The 22,265-nt window shown below is 41.3% G+C and overlaps 2 protein-coding genes across 2 annotated transcripts; both read left to right on the top strand.

The window, feature by feature from the left end:
* The first annotated feature begins 939 nt into the window (after positions 1–939).
* LOC148103423 (uncharacterized) lies at positions 940–3,347 on the top strand. The gene has a single exon (XM_087838712.1). The coding sequence runs from the start codon at positions 1,537–1,539 to the stop codon at positions 2,938–2,940; it is 1,404 nt and encodes a 467-aa protein (XP_087694838.1). The 5' UTR covers positions 940–1,536; the 3' UTR covers positions 2,941–3,347.
* A 15,811-nt stretch (positions 3,348–19,158) lies between these two features.
* Positions 19,159–19,909, top strand: LOC148103422 (butyrophilin subfamily 1 member A1-like; the record flags this gene model as incomplete). The annotated part of the gene is made up of 2 exons (XM_087838883.1): positions 19,159–19,516; positions 19,755–19,909. Coding segments are annotated over 2 exons (513 nt in total), but the record flags the coding sequence as incomplete, so codon positions are not given.
* Positions 19,910–22,265: the final 2,356 nt, after the last annotated feature.

Here is a 22,265-nt window from a genome sequence, read left to right as displayed (position 1 = left end):
CAGTAATGCCCTTCTTACCATCTTTCCAAAATAAGTGATCTGGAAGCTGTTAGGCTTACTTACAGCAGCAGCACCTGCATAAACTCCAGGACACATTTACTTACAGTGTTTGTTGCTATATGTAAGTCATTCACAGATTACATTTTTCTAAACTTAAACTTAACCAGATTTATAATTCTGCATCCCCCTTAGATGTAATGTCAGTGAAGGTTCCCTCGCACGTCTATTTTGGCATTGCACTGTCTTGAAACCTTTTTGGAGCCAGATTTTTCCGTGGTTTTCAAACCAATTTAGGAAAAAAGCAGCACTTTATGGTACATTGGCTATACTTGGATCATTTGCATCAATCAAATCCTTTTCCTCTTCACAAAAACAGATAATTACAGTGGGTATGCAAGGAAACGTACGGTTCTTCGGACCCGTGTTTTAAAAGGTGGCTTAATGAGATGGTGTCTGTGGCCGGGGTGGAACAGACAGAAAGAGGAACAGAAAAGGGAAACTGGTGAGTTTTTGTACAAGTTTTTGTAGTTTTTGTATGATTTGGCAGCCATTTCTAGAATTCTTAAAAACTAATTGATCATAACTCATGCCTCACACTCCGCGTGAATGTTCTTATTTTATTTTTTATTTAGTTAATATTGTTATAATTTTTTTTCTCTCTCTCCTTCTTTTTCTTTTCTTCATGCTTATAAGTTCACGAATGCCAACTGTAGTAATTGTTCAAAATTGAATCTGTATAAGCATGTTGTGTTTAATTTTAGAAGCAAAATAAAATATATTACAAATTTGAGTACAAGAATGACAACATGTAACAATTTACTCTGACAGTTTCCTCCTGGACTGAAATATATCTCAGCCAAACCGATTTACTCTGGAACAAATAAAACACTGAAATAAACCAAACATTAACTAAGAGAATTATTTATCATGTCTAACTGATGTGTCGGGAGTCCGCTGTTCTCGCCAGGTCTAATCATCATTGACCTCCCAATCTGCAATGGAGCTGGTGGGTAAAAGACGTCTCAGAAAACTTCAGAGCACGTTTGGAAATATATGATATCTTGATAAATCGAGCAGATATTTGAAGCTTACACAGCTACATTCTTCCTTGAAAATAACTTAAAAGTCTATTTTGTGACTCAGAGTAATATTTAAAAGTTTTTAGCCGCACTCTTCCATCGTTTGGGTTTTGGATGAAATGCATTCTGGGATATTTAGCTGTACCAAGTGTTGCTACCCGATCCGTACCGGAATCCCGATTGGTACCCCGCATGCGCAAATCTCACGTCACTTCCTCTCTTTGCCAACATTGCGGCATTCAATATATTTGAATGATACGGTTAGCGCCCAGTTAGCTCCTAGCATTTCTCAACCACTCTGCCTCCTTTTCGAACACCGGGACATTTAAACAATGGATACCTCCGTATACAAACAAATTCATGCTTTCCTCCTCAACAGAGAGCGTTCCGCGATTGAACAAAAGCTCTGTGAAGTAATAATTATGGTGCCTAATTACAGACTTAATAATACTTAGTAATGTGTCATGTGGGGAACACCCCACATCACATCAAGAACTCCACCGACTTCACCAACAAGGTCCAGAAATTTACCCTGGACCCAGATGAAACCATGGTGTCCTTTGATGTAGTCTCCCTCTTCACTTGCATACCCACCATGGAGGCAGTGGAGACTGTCAGAAAACGACTACAAGAAGACAGCTCCTTGGAAGAACGGACCAACTTCACACCTGATGAGATTTGCACACTGTTAGACCTCTGCCTCACCACTACATATTTCAAATACAACGAGGGTCTCTACAGACAAAAACATGGTTGTGCCATGGGCTCCCCCGTGCCACCTATTGTAGCCAACCTTTACATGGAGGAAGTGGAAAGAAAGGCTCTCTCTTTTAAAGAGAGAGTACCCAACCACTGGTACAGATATGTAGACGACACCTGGGACAAAATCAAAAGACAAGAAGTGGAATCCTTCAAAGCGCACATTAACGCCATGGTTAAAAACCTCAAGTTCACTAGGGAAGACACAAAGGACAACTGTTTGCCTTTCCTGGACTGTGCTGTGCACATTGAAGAGAATGGCAACCTCAACATTGAAGTTTACCAGAAGCCCCCACACAGGGACCAGTACCTCCTCTTTGACTCCCATCACCCTCTGGAACACAAACTTGGGGTAATCAGGACCCTACACCACCGGGCAGAACATGTTCCCTCTAAGTCTGAAGGGAAAACGAAGGAACACACACATGTAAAGGAAGCACTCAAAACACGCGGCTATCCTAAATGGGTGTTTATAAAGTCAGCAAAGATGCACAGAAAAGAAGATCAGACACCAGCGAGGGAGGATGAGAAAGACAGATGCAACAACATTGTCATCCCCTATGTAGCCGGTGTATCAGAGAAACTCAAAGTTTTCTCCAAGCACGACATCCCAGTGTACTTCAGGCCCAGCAACACACTCAGACAGAAACTGGTTCACCCAAAAGACAAAACTCCAAAACACAGACTTAACAATGTGGTGTATGCTGTACAGCGCAGCGAGGAATGCCCAGACCTCTACATTGGAGAGACCAAACAGCCACTTCACAAGCGCATGGCACAACATAGAAGAGCCACCTCCACAGGACAAGACTCAGCTGTCCATCTGCATCTAAAGAACAAAGGAAACTGTTTTGAGGATGCCAATGTTCACATTTTGGACAGAGAGGACAGATGGTTTGAAAGAGGAGTGAAAGAATCCATTTACATCCACTGTGAGCGACCATCTTTGAACAGAGGCGGTGGTTTACGACACCAACTGTCTGCCATCTATAATCCAGTTTTGAGATCCCTTCCCAGACGCCTTAACGCCCACTCACATCGTGGGCCATCTGACCTCAGGAAATCACATGATAGGGTGGGGCCAGGTTTTACAATGAGTTAACCTGAAACCCTGGCTGATGACTGAACTGGTCTCTGAATGCTATTGACACCCTTTTCTCAACGAGAAGTCCGGGCTCGGGAGAGCCCGAGTGCCCTGGAGGGACTTTCCCTGCCGGATACATGATGGACGGGTGGCAGACATGGAGGATCGTGTGCCTGGCGGGACTGTCGATCAAGGACGCTGAAGATATCTACCTATTCGGAACCATGATAACAGGGTTCTTGCTGATTGGAGCTGGCTTGGCCCTGGCTTATCGGAGAATTAAGAAAGTGGAACTTTCAAACTCCCCCAAGGCTGCCCGCTGGGATTGAAACGATGGAACGAGGCACGACTTCTCAGAATGGGCTCACTGAGTGCAGCATGGTTAAGATCTTGGAGAAGCTTACGGCTGCCGTGAATACTCAGAATAAGACCTCTGAGCGTATATTGGATTACATCAAGGAGAAGTTCTGCAACGTTTGGTTTCCTTCCTGAATACTATCATTGTTTATATTTACTGCGGGAAGAAACGGTAAAAACTGCATTTTATAAGGAAAACGCTCGAAAGCCTGTGAGCAAAAACAAAACCAAAAAACCAAAAACCCCACCCTTTCCTATTGGTTGAAATAAGTACCATGTCGACCAATCAAAAAATGATATGGCAACATGGCATCTAGCTGTTAAGAAACGGGGGGAAGTTTTAGGAGTGACGGCGGTGTTTTGAGATGTGAGAGATTTGAGACGTTTAGTGCAAATCTTGTGTAGTCAATAGTTTTGTTGTGTGTGTCAGAACAATGAGGCGACTGCTGACTGTTACAGGTGTTACAGCAGTGATACATCTCCTGTTGTCAGGCCTGCAGGTATCAGGCTGTTGTTCTCCTTTATCTCATAATGGACAGAAATTATTTTCTGGAGTGGCACAAATAATTTGTGTGGCATCAGATTTGATGCAGAACAGCTGATTGTTCTGTAAATAGTTTGAAATGTTTGTTTAAAAAAACGCTTTGGCTGCATTTAAAAAAAATAGCTGCAAAAAACTTTGTTGTTTGCCAAGCTCAGCTACTTTTTTGAAGAGGTAACTATATAATTAATTGCTCAACATTGGTCTTTATTTACTGTATTTTGCAGAAGATTAAAGTTTTCTCACTGACACAGGTAGGATGGTCAGGCGTCCTCTGTTCCTTCACCGTTCATGAACTGTCACTTATAAAATGCTGCCAAACATCAACTATACTCAATAACTAAACGTGTGCAGGTTAAAGTGATGGACGCCCAGATCTGCACTCCAAATACAAACAGACTAAAGGTGTTTCCTTCAGAAACAAAGACGATATTTACAAAGATCTCACAGGTAAATTGTGAGCGATCACAGCAGCATCTCATCCTGACTAACAGCTTTTAGATGCAGGGAGAGCGTCGTGGTTCAGAGGTGGTTCAGCAGATGATGAAGGCCTTTCTGTTGCATTGTGTAGTGCTGTGGATGCCATGATGGTTGACTGGGTCTGCTTCTACTGAACTCACAAACACTTCTGAGGTATTTACACCTGAAGCCTCATTTAATGTGAGTCAGAAACAAACGGCTCACCTGTGATTAATGGATGTTTCCCTGCATTTATATTTTCACACAGTTTATTTCTTACAGCAGGAAAACTGAACAGAATGTATGTAAGAGGTTAGAGTGAGGATGACGTCACTTCATACAGAAAATACATGTTTGTCTGTTTTGATGATGAAGGACTTCTTTAGCTCTGTAAACAGCTACACTTGAGAGGACAGAGGTGATTTCATGGATAAATAACAATGTGTTTATCAGCTTTCATCATCGCAGTGCAGACGTGACGTCAGATCTATCAAAGTGAAGGCCGTCTCTCTGATGACGTCACAGAGCAGAGTCGTTCTGTCCAATAAAGGATCTCAGATCAGCTGCTGCCATCTTGTGGCCACAGTTGGTTACTGTCTCTGAAAGTTGTCTCATGTTTCCTGTTTTCCTGTTAACAAAGGCTGGAGCTCATCATGCTGAGAGGGCAGCAGCATTTTTTGGCTCTTCACACATGTTCATTATATTCTGATGATCCTGGATGGAGACAAACTACAGATAAGTGTGTTCAGCACAACTAGTTGATCTCATTACAGCAGTTTGATGTTTCCCTTTGAATCCCCCTGAAGATCCTGACAGTGAAGCACGTACATAATACTCCAGCCTTTCAACTCTGAGCTTATTTAGTTCTATTAATACACTGAAATCTCATTTGTGTCATGAAGAAAGTCTTTAATCAAACAGAATTCAAAGATCAGAAACATTTCATATATGGAGTTAAACATGAATCATTGTTTCAACAAAAGATTTATTGTTGTCATAAACAGACAAGAAGACAACAACAAACTGCTCCTCCCATTCAACACATGTCAGTCCATATCCCAGCAAACTAAATCATCTCCATTTACACATCAAATAGAAACATGAATCACTTGTAATGATTAGAAACTTGATAGAATTTCAAATCTAGTTTGGGGAGTCATTCAGTGAGAAACAGTGAAATGATTTTCCATGTGAAAAGGTGGACAGCAGAAACAGAAAGAAACAGTGAGAACTAAAAGAGAAACAAAGAGCTTTGGAACAACGAGGCAGCAGGAGGACAGCTGCAGTTTAACAGCTTCAATTCACTGACAGGAAACAACATTAGAAATATCATCATCCTCAACTCATCTGCTGCACTGACACTGACACCTTCAACGGACACACCTTCACTTTACCACCAGTGTTAATGTATGGAAACATCCTGTGAGTGAAAGTGTGTGTGAAGGTGTGTATGTGTGTGTTAGTATCAGGATCAGAGAACGACAGCTTTCCTCTGTTCCAGTCCAGATTCACTCTGATCCTCTGGAGATTCTTCTGGACTGAGAGATCAGTGAAACCAGCTGATGGTGAGAGTGTGTAGTATTTACCGTGAAAGAACCGTATTGTCCATAATCCAGACAGTTTGTCTCCCTTCCTCTGCACAGACTCTGCTAACACACCCAGTGCCCACCGTGTACTGTCTCCAACATCAACATCCCAGCTGTGAGTCCCTGAGTTAAAGCCCTCAGAGCCCAGGACAGAGAAGTAATCATCAAACCTCTCTGGATTATCAGGAAGCTGCTGCTTCTCTCCTCCTCGTCTCACACTGGTCAGATCTTCAGACTGGATGAGTTGTGGATTTGCAGTGTTTGGGTCCAGAATGAGAGGAGTGTAGGAGACCATGTCCTTCATGTTGTTCCAGATGTTGAAGGTCAGGTTGCCCAGGTGTTTGGCCTGGTCTATCAGAGCTCCTGAGGGCAGCTGTGGATCATCCAGCAGGGGGCAGCGCTGGACTCTTTCCACTGCAGCCTTGTAGTTGTGCAGGAATGAGACGTCTTCAGCTCTCAGCTCCTCCTCTGTGGCTCTGACTGTGTCTGAAAGAGCTGCTATCTCTCTGCTCAGAGCCTCCATCTTCTCCTTCATCATCCCACTCTTCTGCTCCTCTTCCTCCCTCAGTGCAGCCAGCCTGGCCTCCTCTTCCTCTGCTAGAAACTGGTGAAGCTTCTTAAACTGCTCCTTAATCTGCCTCTCTGTGTGTCGGGCCTGGACCTTAATGTGTTCTGCTGTTTGATCAAACTTCACTTGAACTTCTTCACAAACCTTTAACTTCTTCTTTAAGGGCTCCAGAGTTTCCTGAAGTTCCTTCTTGTGTTGTTGTGCAGCTTCATCGATGGGTCTGATTCTGTGATTGGTGTGTTTTTCTGAGGCACAGCAGACGAGACACACTGGCTGCTGATGGTCCAGACAGAAGAGTTTGAGTTTCTCAGAGTGCAGACTGCAGAGATCCATTGAGTCTGTGAGTGAAGCTGAAAACAGCAGACAGGAAGTACAGTCAGTCCTGGCTCCCCTCCCTCCTCTACCACCTTCACTGAAACTTCCTTTGAGTCGTGTTTTTGCTCAAACTCACATTCAGTGTGTGGAGCGTCAGCAGCTTGAAGCAGCAGTGTTGGAGTTTTCCACTTTTCTCTCCTGTAGCTGGACTCACTCAGAGGAAGCTGCTAGTTTGGTCTGAGCTCAGTCTGATCGTCTGTGCGTCTCTCTTTACTGAGGACGAAGAACTTCCTGTTTCCTGGTTTGTCACATTTGAGTGACGTGAGGGGAGGAGACAAATGTTGCTGTTTGATTTTTAACTAAGGTGTGTTTCAATCCTGCCTGCAGCTCAAAAACTGTCAAACAGGTTTTGTGTCTTTTCACCTCCACAGGTCACAACATGAAACCTGTTGTGAAGTTTATAAAATAAAGTGTCACTCGGTGGTGCAGCTGTTTGTCAGCTTCTATTTCAGACTTTGTTCTGCTTCTTGTTCAGGTTCCCAGCAGTGGGAGTGTAATGCAGTCACACACACACAGGTGGTGTTAAGGTGGATTCACTTAGTTACAGACAGTGGCGTTATTTCTTGTAACTAAGGGTGTGTTTCACTCCAAAGTTCAGACATTAACCTGCCAGAAGTTGTAAAAGTTACTAATAAAGAGCTTTTCTCTCATTTCACATGCAGGTCAGAGCATGAAAGCTGTGATGCAGCAGTTTGAGAGAAATTGCTGCTGATATAAAATATTTTTTGCGGTTTTACAAAATATATAAAAGAGCAGAAAGAAAAGAAATAAGTGTAAAGAGTGCAGCAAAATGCATGTTTTAGTGTGAGTTGGTTCATCTGATCTGCTTGTGTAAAAGTCACTGCATGACACTGAGTGTTACTTTTGTGTTACTGACACTCATCTCTGACATCTCTTTCTCTTACTTTCTTTTTTCTGTTATTTAGTCAAAAACCTTTCAAAGAAATAATGAATTCTCCACACGTGTTTGAAGGTTGCTGATACGTTCATCTAGCACAGACCTATTGCTGGAACGCCAAGACAATTCTACTACAATGACAAAAACAAGACGCAAGTCACCAGAGCTCTTTGTGTTGCTCGTGCATGAGGGAGAGAACTGTGACGAGCATCGTTCCCTCCAAGTAAGCAAATGAATGTTAATAGTCAAACATAGAAATTAACATTTGCAAAATCATTCCAGCTTTGTGGTGCATCTCCTCCAGGTGTGTAAATCACACATGCAGAGTGGTTTGAGTTCCTCAGAGCTTCATAAATGTCTCTTCCAGTTGTTTCTATCACTGTCCATATGACCAGAGTCCAAATGTATGCAGACATGGGTATAACAAACATACCAGTTAGTTTTGCTGTTTGTCAATGTGGCTTTCAGTTATCTTCAAGGCTGCAGGCCTTTGTCAGCACTCCTGTTTTATGGCCTCTATCAACCCTCATCACCTCATTTCATGCATTCTTCCTGTGGGGGGATACTTATGACTCCTCTATTGTCCTTTCGTCTCTGCAGAAAACCTTTTTTGGAAAGGGTATTGGATTCAATTCTTTTACTGCTGTTATAACCCCACCTGTTGAGTCACTTCAGCAGTCTTGTTCATGATGCAAATGACAACAACAATGACACAAAGGAAGACCCTCTTCAGAGTGTCAAAGTATGCATAGCACAGTGACACAGCATTAGGTGATGTTCATAGGAAATTGCTGTCAGTCATTCCCCGTCACCACCATAGCTTCTGGTTTCTGTTCACAGAATAATGATGCCATCCTTGAACTTCCTCTCTGCACGGTCGATTGGAGCTTGGAACGCTCCCCTCATCCTTCAGATCTCCATCTGTTGTCCACAATCTCCTCGTGATTACCTCTGGAAAGCCCCGTGGCACAGCTCTCCATCCAATGCAGCTTTATGGTCATTGCTGTGGTTCCAGAATCTTCTCATGATGACCAGTAGGTCCCCAAACAGCATGACCTTTGACCTCAACCCCTGCCTGGGCTGTCAGCTATGGTCCCTACTTCTCGCTGGGTCTCTGAAGATTTCTCAGGAGATTCCACCCTTGGGATCATTTCTTCCAGCAATGCTCTGCTGCACCTGTATCTCCTTACTAGAGGAAAAACTTCTATTTGGAAAACATGTCAACCATCATCAAACCAAATTTTCCTTTCAGTTCAGTGAACTTCACTTATCAAAAAAATATAATTATTTATTATTTATTAATTATATTATTCTTTTATCAAGTTTTCACTTTCACTTATAGGCCATCAAAGTGTTTCTTTTCTTTACCCAAATGATTGGAGCAGAACTTAAAATCTATAAGCTGTAAAAACTTTATATTTGAAGACTGAAAGAGACCCAGGAAGTGGTCACAGGACGAGGGTGACAGACTGTCTGAAGTAGTTAGAACAAGACAAGGCTGTTGGACCAGGTGTGTTTGCTTTTGAAACTGTGTCTTAATTCCACCTGTTTCACATACAAGGGTCAGTTCTACAGGCAGGAACATGGGTGTGCCGTGGGCTCCCCAGTTTCACCCATTGTGGGTAACGTGTATATGGAAGACGTGGAAAAGAGGGCTTTGCTATCCTACCCTGAAACACCACCAAGTCATTGGTTCAGGTATGTGGATGACACCTGGGTGAACACACAAACCTCCATCTCTGGTTTCTTTGACTGGAGGTTGTTGATGATTTGATGATTTCACAACACTGTATGTGATGTCACTGGTGATGTCATCTTCTCCATCTGCTGAAATGAGTTAAAGTAAACACTTTTATGATTTAAGAATCTAAATGGACCAAATTATGATGACAGAATGGAAACAAAATACCACAATGAATAAGAATGAATATGTACAAACCTTCAAGTTTCCTGTGAACACATCATCTCACCAGCAGAACCAGTAACACCAGTAGAACCACAACATAGACTACATATAAGTAAATCATATAAGGCTTACATGATTTACTCATGAAAGTGGCCACTTTCTCATTACTTTCATGTATTGTTTTAATAAGTATCCAAAACATTCAAGTTTCATTATATAATTTTTCAAGAGATCTTATATCTGTTTTCACTCTTGTATGCTTTTCATACAAGTTTCACACAAGACAGATACAAACTTTATCAGATTTATATATATCTTTTCCATATGGGTAGAACTTGACTGCATGCAGAGGTGGAACCCCTAACCCTACTCAAGTAAATTTGAATAAATGTAAGTCAATGGAAGTGTTTGGAAAAATGTACTTCTAAAAATACTTTTATTTAGTTCATTCACTCATGAGCTGCTGTAACATGAATCAAAAGGGTGATTTGACACCTCAGCATGCAGTCACGTTCTATAGAGTTTTGCTAATGACCTAATCATTTTATTCAGGTGTGCTGCAGCAGGGACGCATTCAAAAGTTTCAGGACACCGGCCCTTGAGGACTGCAGTTGGAGACCCATGCTCTTAGTGCTTCTTAGTCCTCCAGATGTTGATCCCGCTCAGCCTAAAGGTGTGCTTGCCAGGGTGGTCCTCTGGTCAAGCCCTCCCCTCAGTCACACCTGTTATTAGCAGTTCACCTCCAAATCTGTACAATTTGTAACTAACTAGCAACTAACTACCTTCGTTGTTGCCTTCGTTGTTACCTTCTTTGTTACCTTCTTTGTTGCCTTCTTGGCTCTCGCAGCAGGTTTCTTCCTGGTAGACTTGGTGTTCGCTCGCTCTGTGGTATAGTATCACTTCCTGTTCCTGCTCAAACACAGTGGTGTTTCTGAGTAGCTTATTTGCTTAGCAGTTTAATTAACAACTTCTAAATACATTCTTTTTTTTCACAGTATAATCTTCACGTGCTTCATCCGAAGCACACTTTCTGTGTACTCACTACCTAATTTATAGCCAAAGTATTCACTCACTGTCACTCACTGTCTCTGTACTGTTTCGCTAGCTTAGCTCGTAGCCGACCCGTTAGCACCATGGCTACTTCACCTGTCCCTTCTGCACTTTCTTGCTCATTGTGTCAGATGTTTAGTTACTCCTCGGCCTCCTTTAGCGGTAATGATATCTGTAACAAATGTAGCATATTTGCAGCTCTGGAGGCCAGGATTACTGATCTGGAGACTCGGCTTCGCACCTTGCACTCACCCTTAGCTAGCCAGGCCCCTGTAGCTGGTGCAGCCGAAGATAGCGTAGGCCCCGCTAGCTGTTCCCCGGCAGACCCCAAGCAGCTGGGGAAAGGCTGGGTAACGGTGAGGAGGAAGCGTAGTCCTAAACAGAAGCCCCAGGTACACCACCAACCCGTTCATGTGTCTAACCGTTTTTCCCCACTCGGTGACACACCCGCTGGGGGTCAAACTCTGGTAATTGGTGATTCTGTTCTCAGACATGTGAAGCTAGAGACACCGGCAACCATAGTCAATTGTCTTCCAGGGGCCAGAGCAGGCGACATTGAAGGAAATTTAAAACTGCTGGCTAAGGGTAAACGTAAATTCAATAAAATCATAATTCACGTCGGCAGTAATGACACCCGGTTACGCCAATCGGAGGTCACTAAAATCAATATTGAATCGGTGTGCAACTTTGCCAAAACAATGTCGGACTCTGTAGTTTTCTCTGGTCCCCTCCCCAATCAGACCAGGAGTGAAATGTTTAGCCGCATGTTCTCCTTAAATTGCTGGCTGTCTGAGTGGTGTCCCAGAAACGATGTGGGCTTCATAGATAATTGGCAAACCTTCTGGAGGAAACCTGGTCTTGTTAGGAGAGATGGCATCCATCCCACTTTGGATGGAGCAGCTCTCATTTCTAGAAATATGGACAAATTTATTAAACCCCTCAAAACATGACTATCCAGAGTTGGGACCAGGAAGCAGAGTTGCAGTCTTACACGCCTCTCTGCAGCTTCTCTCCTCCTGCTACCCCCCCAAAAACCCATCTCCATAGAGACTGTGTCTGCTTCCAAAAAGACAAAAAACAAACTAAAAACCAGCAACAAACAACTTAAACATTTACAAAGAAAGAACAATACAGTATCCACATCTGAACCAAAGAGTAAAACAGTGAAATGTGGATTATTAAATATTAGGTCTCTCTCTTCCAAGTCTCTGTTAGTACATGACTTAATAAATGATCAACAAATTGATTTACTCTGCCTTACAGAAACCTGGTTGCAGCAGGATGATTATGTTAGCTTAAATGAATCAACACCCCCGAGTCATTCTAACTACCAGAAATCTCGAAGCACAGGTCGAGGGGGCGGTGTGGCAGCAATTTTTCACACCAGTCTATTAATTAATGAAAGACCAAGACAGACTTTTAATTCATTTGAAAGCCTGATGCTTAACATTGTCCACCCCAGCTGTGAAACTCAGAAACCAGTCTTACTTGTTATCATCTATCGTCCACCTGGGCCTTACACAGAGTTTCTGTCTGATTTCTCAGACTTTATATCTGATTTAGTTCTGAGCTCAGATAAAATAATTATTGTGGGTGATTTTAACATCCATGTAGATGCTAAAAATGACAGCCTCAACATGGCATTTAATCTGTTGTTAGACTCAATTGGTTTCTCTCAAAATGTAAAAGAACCCACCCACCACTTTAATCACACTCTAGATCTGGTTTTAACATATGGCATAGAAACTGAACATTTAACAGTGTTTCCTGAAAACCCTCTCCTGTCTGATCATTTCTTGATAAAATTTACATTTACAATAATTGATTACGCAGCAGTGGAGAGTGGACTTTATCAAAGTAGATGTCTTTCTGAAAGCGCTGTAACTAAGTTTAAGAATATAATCCAGCCACTGTTATCATCGTCAATGCCCTGTACCAACACAGAGCAGAGCAGCTATCTGAACGCTACCCCAACAGAGGTCGATTATCTTGTTAATAATTTCACCTCCTCACTACGTACGACTCTGGATACTGTAGCTCCAGTGAAAACTAAGGTCTCTAATCAGAAGTACATGACCCCGTGGTATAATTCTCAAACACGTACCCTCAAGCAGACGACTCGTAATCTGGAGAGGAAATGGCGTGTCACAAATTTAGAGGATCATCATTTAGCCTGGAGAAATAGTTTGTTGCTTTATAAGAAAGCCCTCCGCAAAGCCAGAACAGCTTACTATTCGTCACTGATTGAAGAAAATAAGAACAACCCCAGGTTTCTCTTCAGCACTGTAGCCAGGCTGACAAAAAGCCAGAGCTCTTTTGAGCCAACCATCCCTTTAACGTTAACTAGTGATGACTTCATGAACTTCTTCACAAATAAAATTTTTATCATTAGAGAAAAAATTACCAATAATCATCCCACAGATGTAATATTATCTACAGCTACTTGTAGTTCCATTGATGTTAAGTTAGACTCTTTTTTTCCAATCGATCTTTCTGAGTTAACGTCAATAATTACTTCCTCCAAACCATCAACGTGTCTTTTAGACCCCATTCCTACAAAACTGCTCAAAGAAGTTCTGCCATTGATTAATTCTTCGATCTTATATATGATCAACCTATCTCTAGTAATCGGCTATGTACCACAGGCCTTCAAGGTGGCTGCAGTTAAACCTTTACTCAAAAAGCCATCTCTAGACCCAGCAGTCTTAGCTAATTATAGGCCAATCTCCAACCTTCCTTTCATATCAAAAATCCTTGAAAGAGTAGTTGTCAAACAGCTAACAGATCATCTGCAGAGGAATGGTTTATTTGAAGAGTTTCAGTCGGGTTTCAGAGCTCATCACAGCACAGAAACAGCTTTAGTGAAGGTTACAAATGATCTTCTTATGGCCTCTGACAGTGGACTCATCTCTGTGCTTGTCCTTCTTGACCTTAGTGCAGCATTCGATACTGTTGACCATAATATTCTATTAGAGCGATTAGAACATGCTGTAGGTATTACAGGTATTGCACTGCAGTGGTTTGTATCATATCTATCTAATAGACTCCAATTTGTGCATGTAAATGGAGAGTCCTCTTCACACACTGAGGTTAATTATGGAGTTCCACAGGGTTCAGTGCTAGGACCAATTCTGTTTACATTATACATGCTTCCCCTAGGCAGCATCATTAGAAGACATAGCATACATTTTCACTGCTATGCAGATGACACCCAGCTCTATCTGTCCATGAAGCCAGATAACACACACCAATTAGTTAAACTGCAGGAATGTCTTAAAGACATAAAGACTTGGATGGCCACTAACTTTCTGCTTCTCAACTCAGATAAAACTGAGGTCATTGTACTCGGCGCTGAAAAGCTTAGAAATTTGGTATCTAACCAGATTCTTATTCTGGATGGCATTACCTTGGCCTCCAGTAACACTGTGAGGAACCTTGGAGTCATTTTTGACCAGGATATGTCCTTCAACGCACATATTAAACAAATATGTAAGACTGCGTTCTTCCATTTGCGCAACATCTCTAAAATTAGAAATATCCTGTCTCAGAGTGACGCTGAAAAACTAGTTCATGCATTTATTACTTCCAGGCTGGACTACTGCAATTCATTATTATCAGGATGTCCAAAAAACTCACTGAAAAGCCTTCAGTTAATCCAAAATGCTGCAGCAAGAGTACTGACAGGGACTAGAAAGAGAGAGCATATTTCTCCTGTTTTGGCTTCCCTTCATTGGCTTCCTGTTAAATCCAGAATTGAATTCAAAATCCTGCTCCTCACATACAAGGTCTTAAATAATCAGGCCCCATCTTATCTTAATGACCTTGTAGTACCATATCACCCTATTAGAGCACTTCGCTCTCGCTCTGCAGGCCTACTTGTTGTTCCTAGAGTATTTAAAAGTAGAATGGGAGGGAGAGCCTTCAGTTTTCAGGCCCCTCTTCTGTGGAACCAGCTTCCAGTTTGGATTCGGGAGACAGACACTATCTCTACTTTTAAGATTAGGCTTAAAACTTTCCTTTTTGCTAAAGCATATAGTTAGGGCTGGACCAGGTGACCCTGAATCCTCCCTTAGTTATGCTGCAATAGATGTAGGCTGCCGGGGGATTCCCATGATGCATTGAGTTTTTCCTTTCCAGTCACCTTTCTCACTCACTATGTATTAACAGACCTCTCTGTATTGAATCGTATCTGTTATTAATCTCTGTCTCTCTTCCACAGCATGTCTTTATCCTGTCTTCCTTCTCTCACCCCAACCGGTCGCAGCAGATGGCCGCCCCTCCCTGAGCCTGGTTCTGCCGGAGGTTTCTTCCTGTTAAAAGGGAGTTTTTCCTTCCCACTGTCGCCAAAGTGCTTGCTCATAGGGGGTCATATGATTGTTGGGCTTTTCTCTGTATCTATGAAGCGCCTTGAGGCGACATTTGTTGTGATTTGGCGCTATATAAATAAAATTGAATTGAATTGAATTGAACTAGGTTAAATTTAGTGCCCTGGAAAAATCGGCCCCAAGGATAATTTAAAGGATAGAGTAAGAACACTTTGAGTGATGCAATAGGAATACACAAGTTTTTACTAATAATTATGATCACATAATCAAATCACTTGAGTTATACCTATCTAATTAACCTACTCTGAACTGATGCTTCTAATGTTGATCTTGAGAGGAGAGAGGTTGAGGAGGGAATGGACACGAATGGACCAGTAACACCCAAGAGGCATCAGATGCTAATATGTAGAGTGCAGAGACCTGATGAAGAAACTCTGGAGGAGCAATGAAATTCCTAGAAAAAACTTATAAAAGATTTGCATAAGATGTGGCCTACTTCATATAGTGAATCATATTAGGCTTAATGACCAGACCTAATTCTTTTGAAAACCATACATCTTTCCACAGGTCTCAACTTCATCAGACTTCACCTAGACACAGAGCTGGATGAGGTCAGCACAAACAGCAGCCTAACCGACGAAGATGATGGATCCATGGGGTCAGGAAAGCCAGAAGCAGGGCTGGAGAGGTACCTTTCATGTCCATTCACTGGAGGTGTGGATCTATTGCATGGCGTTCCTCACATCAAGAAGCTGTCGATCAAAGTCAATACAGCTCTTCCTTCATCTGGAGCTTGTGAAGGACTTCTAAGTCATGCAGGACTCCTGTTCACTGCTAAACAGTCACAGCTTCACAGAAAGAACCTTGAGAGCAAACTGCTGCTGAAGCTTAACCATCACCTCACTGAGTGAAGAAATGGCACATTTTTGCTAAATATGCAACAATAAATGCACACTCATACAACTTATGGTAAACTGAGCTGCCTTGTATGAACATATGTTGAAGATGCCTCGTTCTGTTTTCTCTGAGGCTGCTGTGCCATTTGGAGCAAAAATGAATATAAAGTTTACAGCATATCTTGTTACTGGAAATTGTTTGCACTGTTTATATATTTATATTATTTACTGCAGGTATTGGTGAAAAAAGCTTGTTTGAAATCTGGAAATTATAATAGTTGTGCCTTATTTTGTTGATCTTTTTACATATATTCTATTTGAAAATACTAAAATTTGTATATTTATTTATTTTTGTTTGTTTGACAGCATTTATTTTAAAAATAAATCGGACATTTCAAACAGTTACTCGCTACTTGAGTAGTCTTTTCACCAAGTACTTTTTTACTCTTACTCGAGTAACTTTTTTGAAGACTACTTTTCACTTTTACTTGATTAATAATATTTTAAAGTAATGCTACTCTTACTTGAGTACAATTTTTGGATACTCGACCCACCTCTGTTTAGGACCAAAATACATCAGTGACCTCCTGACCCAGTGTGAACCTTCCAGATCCCTCAGGTCATCTGGATCCGGTCTTTTATCAGTCCCCAGAGTCAGAACCAGACATGGAGAAGCTGCATTCAGCTTTTATGCTCCTTATATCTGGAACAAACTCCCAGAAAGCCTCAGATCAGCTGAAACACTCAGTTTATTTAAATCCAGGTTGAAGACTCACCTGTTCTCAGCTGCATTTGAATAAAGCACCAAATCCACACTTTTAAGCTTAAATTTCAAAACTTATATTTTAACTACTGATTTTATCTACTTTTATCTGAATCACCTTGTTGTTGAATTGTGCTATATAAATAAACTTGCCTTGCTGCTTTCAGCCACATTTACAAAAACGCTCCTCCTGTTCAGATTTTTCTGATAATAATCAGAACGTGCTGAACTCCTCTGAGCTGTTACAGGAACAGATGTTGGCAGATGTGTCAGTGACAGAGTTGCAGTTAGAGAGGTCAGTGAGCAGGATTTCTATCAGGATTCATGTCAGAGTTATTATAATGATGTCTGTTGGTTCACACTCACGGCTGCTTTGGACTGATTCCAGCTCAAAGAGCATCAACATGTTTTCATGTTTCCATCATGATGAGGAGCAGAAACTCTGAGGATTCTCCTGAACTCCTGACTACAGTAAGTCATCCCACAGCTTCTGCTTTATATTCTCCATATTATTCAGTAAATTATAGATTATTACTGATAATCAGGCACTTTCAGAGGGACAAAAGTAAAAAAAAATCTGTAGTTAAGAAGTACAGATACTCAAGCTGTACAAATACTCCGGTAATAGCTGAAGTACTCATTAAACTTCTTTACTGAAGTAAAAGTGAAAACTACAGGCTCTGGAAAGTACTCAGGTCCTACAGTAGTACTCAGTAAAAGGTCGTCTGGGGTTAAAGTGGATGTGGCAGGTAGAGGAACTCTACGACTGAGTGCAGCAGGGATAAAGAAATAAGTCGGAATCATTTGTTTTGTGAGCTCCAGCTGTTTCCAGGCTGTGATCAGCTGATCTACAAGCAGACGTTACATGAGCCATCAGCGCTCATGTAACACAGTACAGTACAGAGCTGTCAGAATGAATGACCCAAGTTTAGTCTCACACTCGGCAATTATTAATTAATCGCCCTTCAGTGTCACACCAACACAGTGTCAACACAGCAAAGTGAATGTGCCACACACTCCATGTGTCATCTACTCATCACCATCTGAAACTATAACCTTCATGGGACACAGCTGTGAGGGAGAATAACAACGAGTAAGAGAAGACAAAGACAACATGTACACACAGTATAACATGTGGGAGCACAGCTGGGCCAATCACAGAGGACGAGACAGACGAAGTAAAACTAGACACAGGAAGTAGAACTCACTGGTTCTCCATAAAGAACAAAGATTTGCTCTCTGTGGCTCCAACACAACTGACTTTTGACTTTTTATTCATTAGGACAAGTTCGTTTCAATTCACTGACAGACAGAGTGGAGCTTGTCTCTACACGTCTACCTGTTGCATTGGAAACATTTTCATTTCCTGTAACTGTGACACCTTGTTTTACCTGTTAAACAGGACAGCAAAGTGAAACAAGAGTCAGTTGGTTCAGCTGTTTGGCACAGAGGTCAGTTCAGCCACATTCATTCAGTGTTGCGATCGACACAAAGCTGGGTGGAGTCTGTGTGTTGGTGCAGTTTGCAGCACAGAGACAAAGAAGTGTAATGTGTGTGTCAGTGTGATGTGTTGTAGTGTCAGGAGTCAGTATGCAGCTACAAAGCTTTTAGTTCAGTGTATACAAACAGCTGTAGCTCCATAAAGGCAGCAGAGACTCACAGTGTCTTATAATGAGAGGCTGCTTTCTCTCACACATTATGTTCACTTATTATCAGCACATGTTGTTGTTTGTGGAACAGAGTTATTGTAGTTTTTTCTCAGTAGTTTGAGTTTTTACTCCATTTGGACTTTTTGTGTTTCGTTCAGTTTAGTTTCCAGATGATTTTCTTCTTTTTCAGGTTTGATTATTTATTGCTTGAAGAGTTTTTAATCGTTTTGTTCTTTTTTCATTCTTACTGTTTGGAGGTTTGTGTCAGAGGCCAGATTTAGGAGCATCAGTACAGCTGTTACAATAAAAAGCAGTGACTCAGTCTGACAGACATCCAGAGTCTCAATGAACTCGTCCATCAACAACATTTTATCAAACTAACAGATTCTAAAACTAAAGATTTGTTTTTATTTGTTCAGAAAATGGTTTCAGATGATGTTTTTCATCCATCTCAGTCTTTGCTCATGAACTTTGTCTCCAAACGTCTCAGCCCGAGCTTCCCTCTGATGAACTCGTTCATAATCTCGTCCATTCTGCTCTCAATGAAAATCTGAACACGTTCAGCTCGGCCTCCTGTCTTTGTGTCAGAGTCTCCAAAGCAAACATGACAGCAGCTCACTGCCATCTTTAAACCTTCCCTTTCACTCTTGCTGCTGTCCTTCTGTCACAAATCAGCCCTGATGAAGACGCTCGGGATCAGGTGAGGAGGAGGCAGAAGACTCGCTGTGGTGACGCCTGAAGGGACACAAGAAGAAACACAATCAAAGATCATCATCTAATAACAGAAGACTGTCTTTTATTGTGTGTTTCTGATTGGCTGCTGTAGAAGTGAACAGTTGTACTTTGACCTTTAACCTCTCTGCTCTGTGTTGTTTCCTCTTTCAGACCAGAAAACCATCACAGCTGAGTCTGGACAGGACGTCACTCTGACATGTCGAGCTGCAAACAACAACATCATAGTTGTAAAGTGGAGCAGAGCTGACCTGAGAGATGAATATGTGCTTTTGTACCGGGATGGGATGTTTGAACCAGACGACCAGCATCCATCTTTTAAGAACCGGGTGGATCTGCAGGACAGACAGATGAAGGATGGAGACATGTCTTTGATTCTGAAGGATGTGACGATTAATGATAATGGAACATACGAGTGTGGTGTCTTCATGAGAGGAACAAGCTCATTGGATCACATCTGCATCATCTACCTTCATGTTGTTCCTCCAGGTGAGTGAGTAGAGTTGAGTGTGTGTGTGATCAGAGGTGAAGCTGCTTCCTGGTTGTTGATGTTTGTTTCTAAAGATGTTGTTGATGAGACTTTGTAGAAAGCAGCTGGTCTGAGTGATGTGATCAGAGTGCAGTAGATAATGTCTGACAGCAGTTTGAAGAGGAAATGGATTCTGTTCTGTTCTTCACTCATCACCTACCTGACAGCTGACACCTCACACCTGTTTCTCACCTGCAGGTCAGACAGGAGGACACACAGAGGATGGATCTGTTGCACTGAAAGTTGGTCTGTCAGTTCTTCTTCTGCTTCTTGTTGTTGTTGCTGTTGTTGTTGTTTTGGTCTACAAACGTAGACAACAGCAGAGTGAGGAAACAAACCAGCCTCCTGTTTAAGTGCAGCAGGTTTAAAATGTCTCAGAGGTTTTTGCAGCTTTGAGTCTGCTGCTGCTGTTCAGAGTTCTGGGTGTTGTCAGTGTTTAAAATCCTGCAGAAACAGATGAACTGAGCACAGACAGCAGGCCCACAGCACTGTAGCTTTATTTCAGTTTTATCTTTAATGGCTGCTTCTGTTTTTGCTCACAGCTCATCTCAGTGGACGAGTTTCATCTTTAAAAACAGTCTTTACATTTCTGCTCTGTAGTTCACTGGAACATCCAGAGGGCTGTGACTACAAATCAACTTCAACACAGTCAGGCTTTCTTTGTGTTAGCTGACTCAACTAAACCTGAAACTGCAGTTAGAGGCAGCAGGTATCACCATGGTGATTATCACCTTTCTCTGTTACCCTGGCTCTCTGCTTCAGGCTCTGAGCACGCTCAGATGAAAAGGAGCGTTTCATGTATCATGTGACTTTTCTTCTACACAAAATGATCCCTGTGAGCGCCACCCAGTCCAATCAGAGACGTTACTCATTGATAACTTCACTAATGTCTCCACTACATGAATACAGGTACATTCCTGTAACAGTGTGATGTGCAGTTTAGCTTCATTCAGTGGCTTCTTTCATCATCAGTTACCATGGTGATTTAGCCTCTTTCTGACACAGAAAGCTCTGACTTTGAGTGTGACACAGCCCACTGAGACATTACTGTGGTTTTGTTGTGCACGCCTACTTTTAACTCTTCAAACAAATGAAGTCAACACTTGAACATTTTTCACTTTGATGGTTTTGTTTCCACTGACTGTAGTTACATCATTTTGAGCTCAGATGACATATTTATGAAGTTTTTCACACCTGAATGTTTCAATCATCAAGATCTGATTTCAGTTTTCTCTTTATCTTTGTGAGCTGTGTGGTTTGTTTACCCTCAGTATCCATGAACAGTGTTACAGACCTGGGATCAGTGTTTTTGTTTATAAGATCAAATATGACCTCATTATGTGAGTGTGAGCTTTGCACCACAAAACCTCAACAACACTAATCCTCGATCAGCTGTTTCACTAAAATTACATCCAAGTATGAACTGATCCCATCGTTCATGCATCAATTTGTAGCTGACAGATGGTTATGCACATCCCTGGTTGCCTAGGTAACCCTCTAACCTTAAATAACGGTATTGTTGTCATTTGATGTCATTGATAGTTGTTTCAATAGATCTCAAAGATAAGAAAAGTTTACCTCGGTACTCGCTGACTTCACATCAGTGATCAGTTATTGTGTTTAAAAAGTGTAGCCACTCGTGTTTGACCTTGTATGTATGTGTGTTTATGCTCTGATTGTATTTTCCTGCTGCTCACACAGCATTAGAAAAGCCTGAAAACTCAGTGTTCACAGAGTCTGTGAGCTCCAAATGTTTGTATGAAGGACAGAGAACAAAGGTCAGTGTGAAGAGTGTGTCTGTATTTGAACAATAAACTCAGTCTCAGTCGCTCGTTACTTTGGTTTCAATTATTTATTCTTTCATTTGTGTTGTTGGCAGAGAAGCTACATCATGTGAACGTCATCATCATTTCACATGTCATCACAGATTCAAAAGATGTAATATTTGTGCGTTTGTTATTAACAATCGTGCCCCCAGACGCCAAAACAGCAAATTGAAACTGAAAAAAAAACTGTAAGCAAAAAAAAAAAGATGTAAGTGTGAAAACTTCTTTCTTTTTTTAATGTCAATATTTACAGTGTCAATTAATCTTTTTTCACGATCGATATATTTATTTATTTTTCAGTTTCCTTTTAAGCTGGCATCGTTTTAACCCCAACAAAACAAAACAAAAATGACAGGAAGTCCATTGAAATCTGAAAAATATTCATTTTCTGTGCTGAACACAAACTTTATTTTTTACAAGACAGGAAAACTAACAGTAGCTTTAAATGTTTATAGTGTATCCTCATCCTCAGTATTGGAAACATGTCAAACTGCATTTCCTATAAAATACAATAAAATCATAATGATCATGGAAATTTCTTGATCTAAATTCTGTTCTAGATTGAGTGGCAAAAAAAAGAAGAGCTGCTGTTTGTGTTTGTGCAAGTGCAAGAAATACATATAGCACGCTCTCCATCCTTCTGCTAATGTTTAATGTACTGAAATTAATTCGCATTAATGAAATTAATGTCTAATTAAATTCAAAGAATTGAAGATAAACAGACCACAGAAAGCACTTTGTCACCTCTGCTGTGATGTTAACTGTCCCTCAGACCTCGTCATGTGATCTGACATTTACTGTTTGATTTGGTCTGTTGTCAGACTCTAACTTTACAGGAAGAAACTGTAAAATAATCAAATTATTCATCATTGTGAAAACTTCA

This window comes from Neolamprologus brichardi, chromosome 3 (assembly GCF_056152115.1).
Source record: "Neolamprologus brichardi isolate AB-2024 chromosome 3, ASM5615211v1, whole genome shotgun sequence".
In the NCBI taxonomy this organism is placed as follows: domain Eukaryota; kingdom Metazoa; phylum Chordata; class Actinopteri; order Cichliformes; family Cichlidae; genus Neolamprologus; species Neolamprologus brichardi.
Note: the sequence above shows the minus strand (reverse complement) of the source record. Positions and strands in the feature narration are given on the sequence as shown.

Bases quoted from the DNA above. Each gene is read 5' to 3' on its own strand.
- LOC148103423 (XM_087838712.1), top strand. From the start codon at position 1,537: ATGTGTCATGTGGGGAACACCCCACATCACATCAAGAACTCCACCGAC.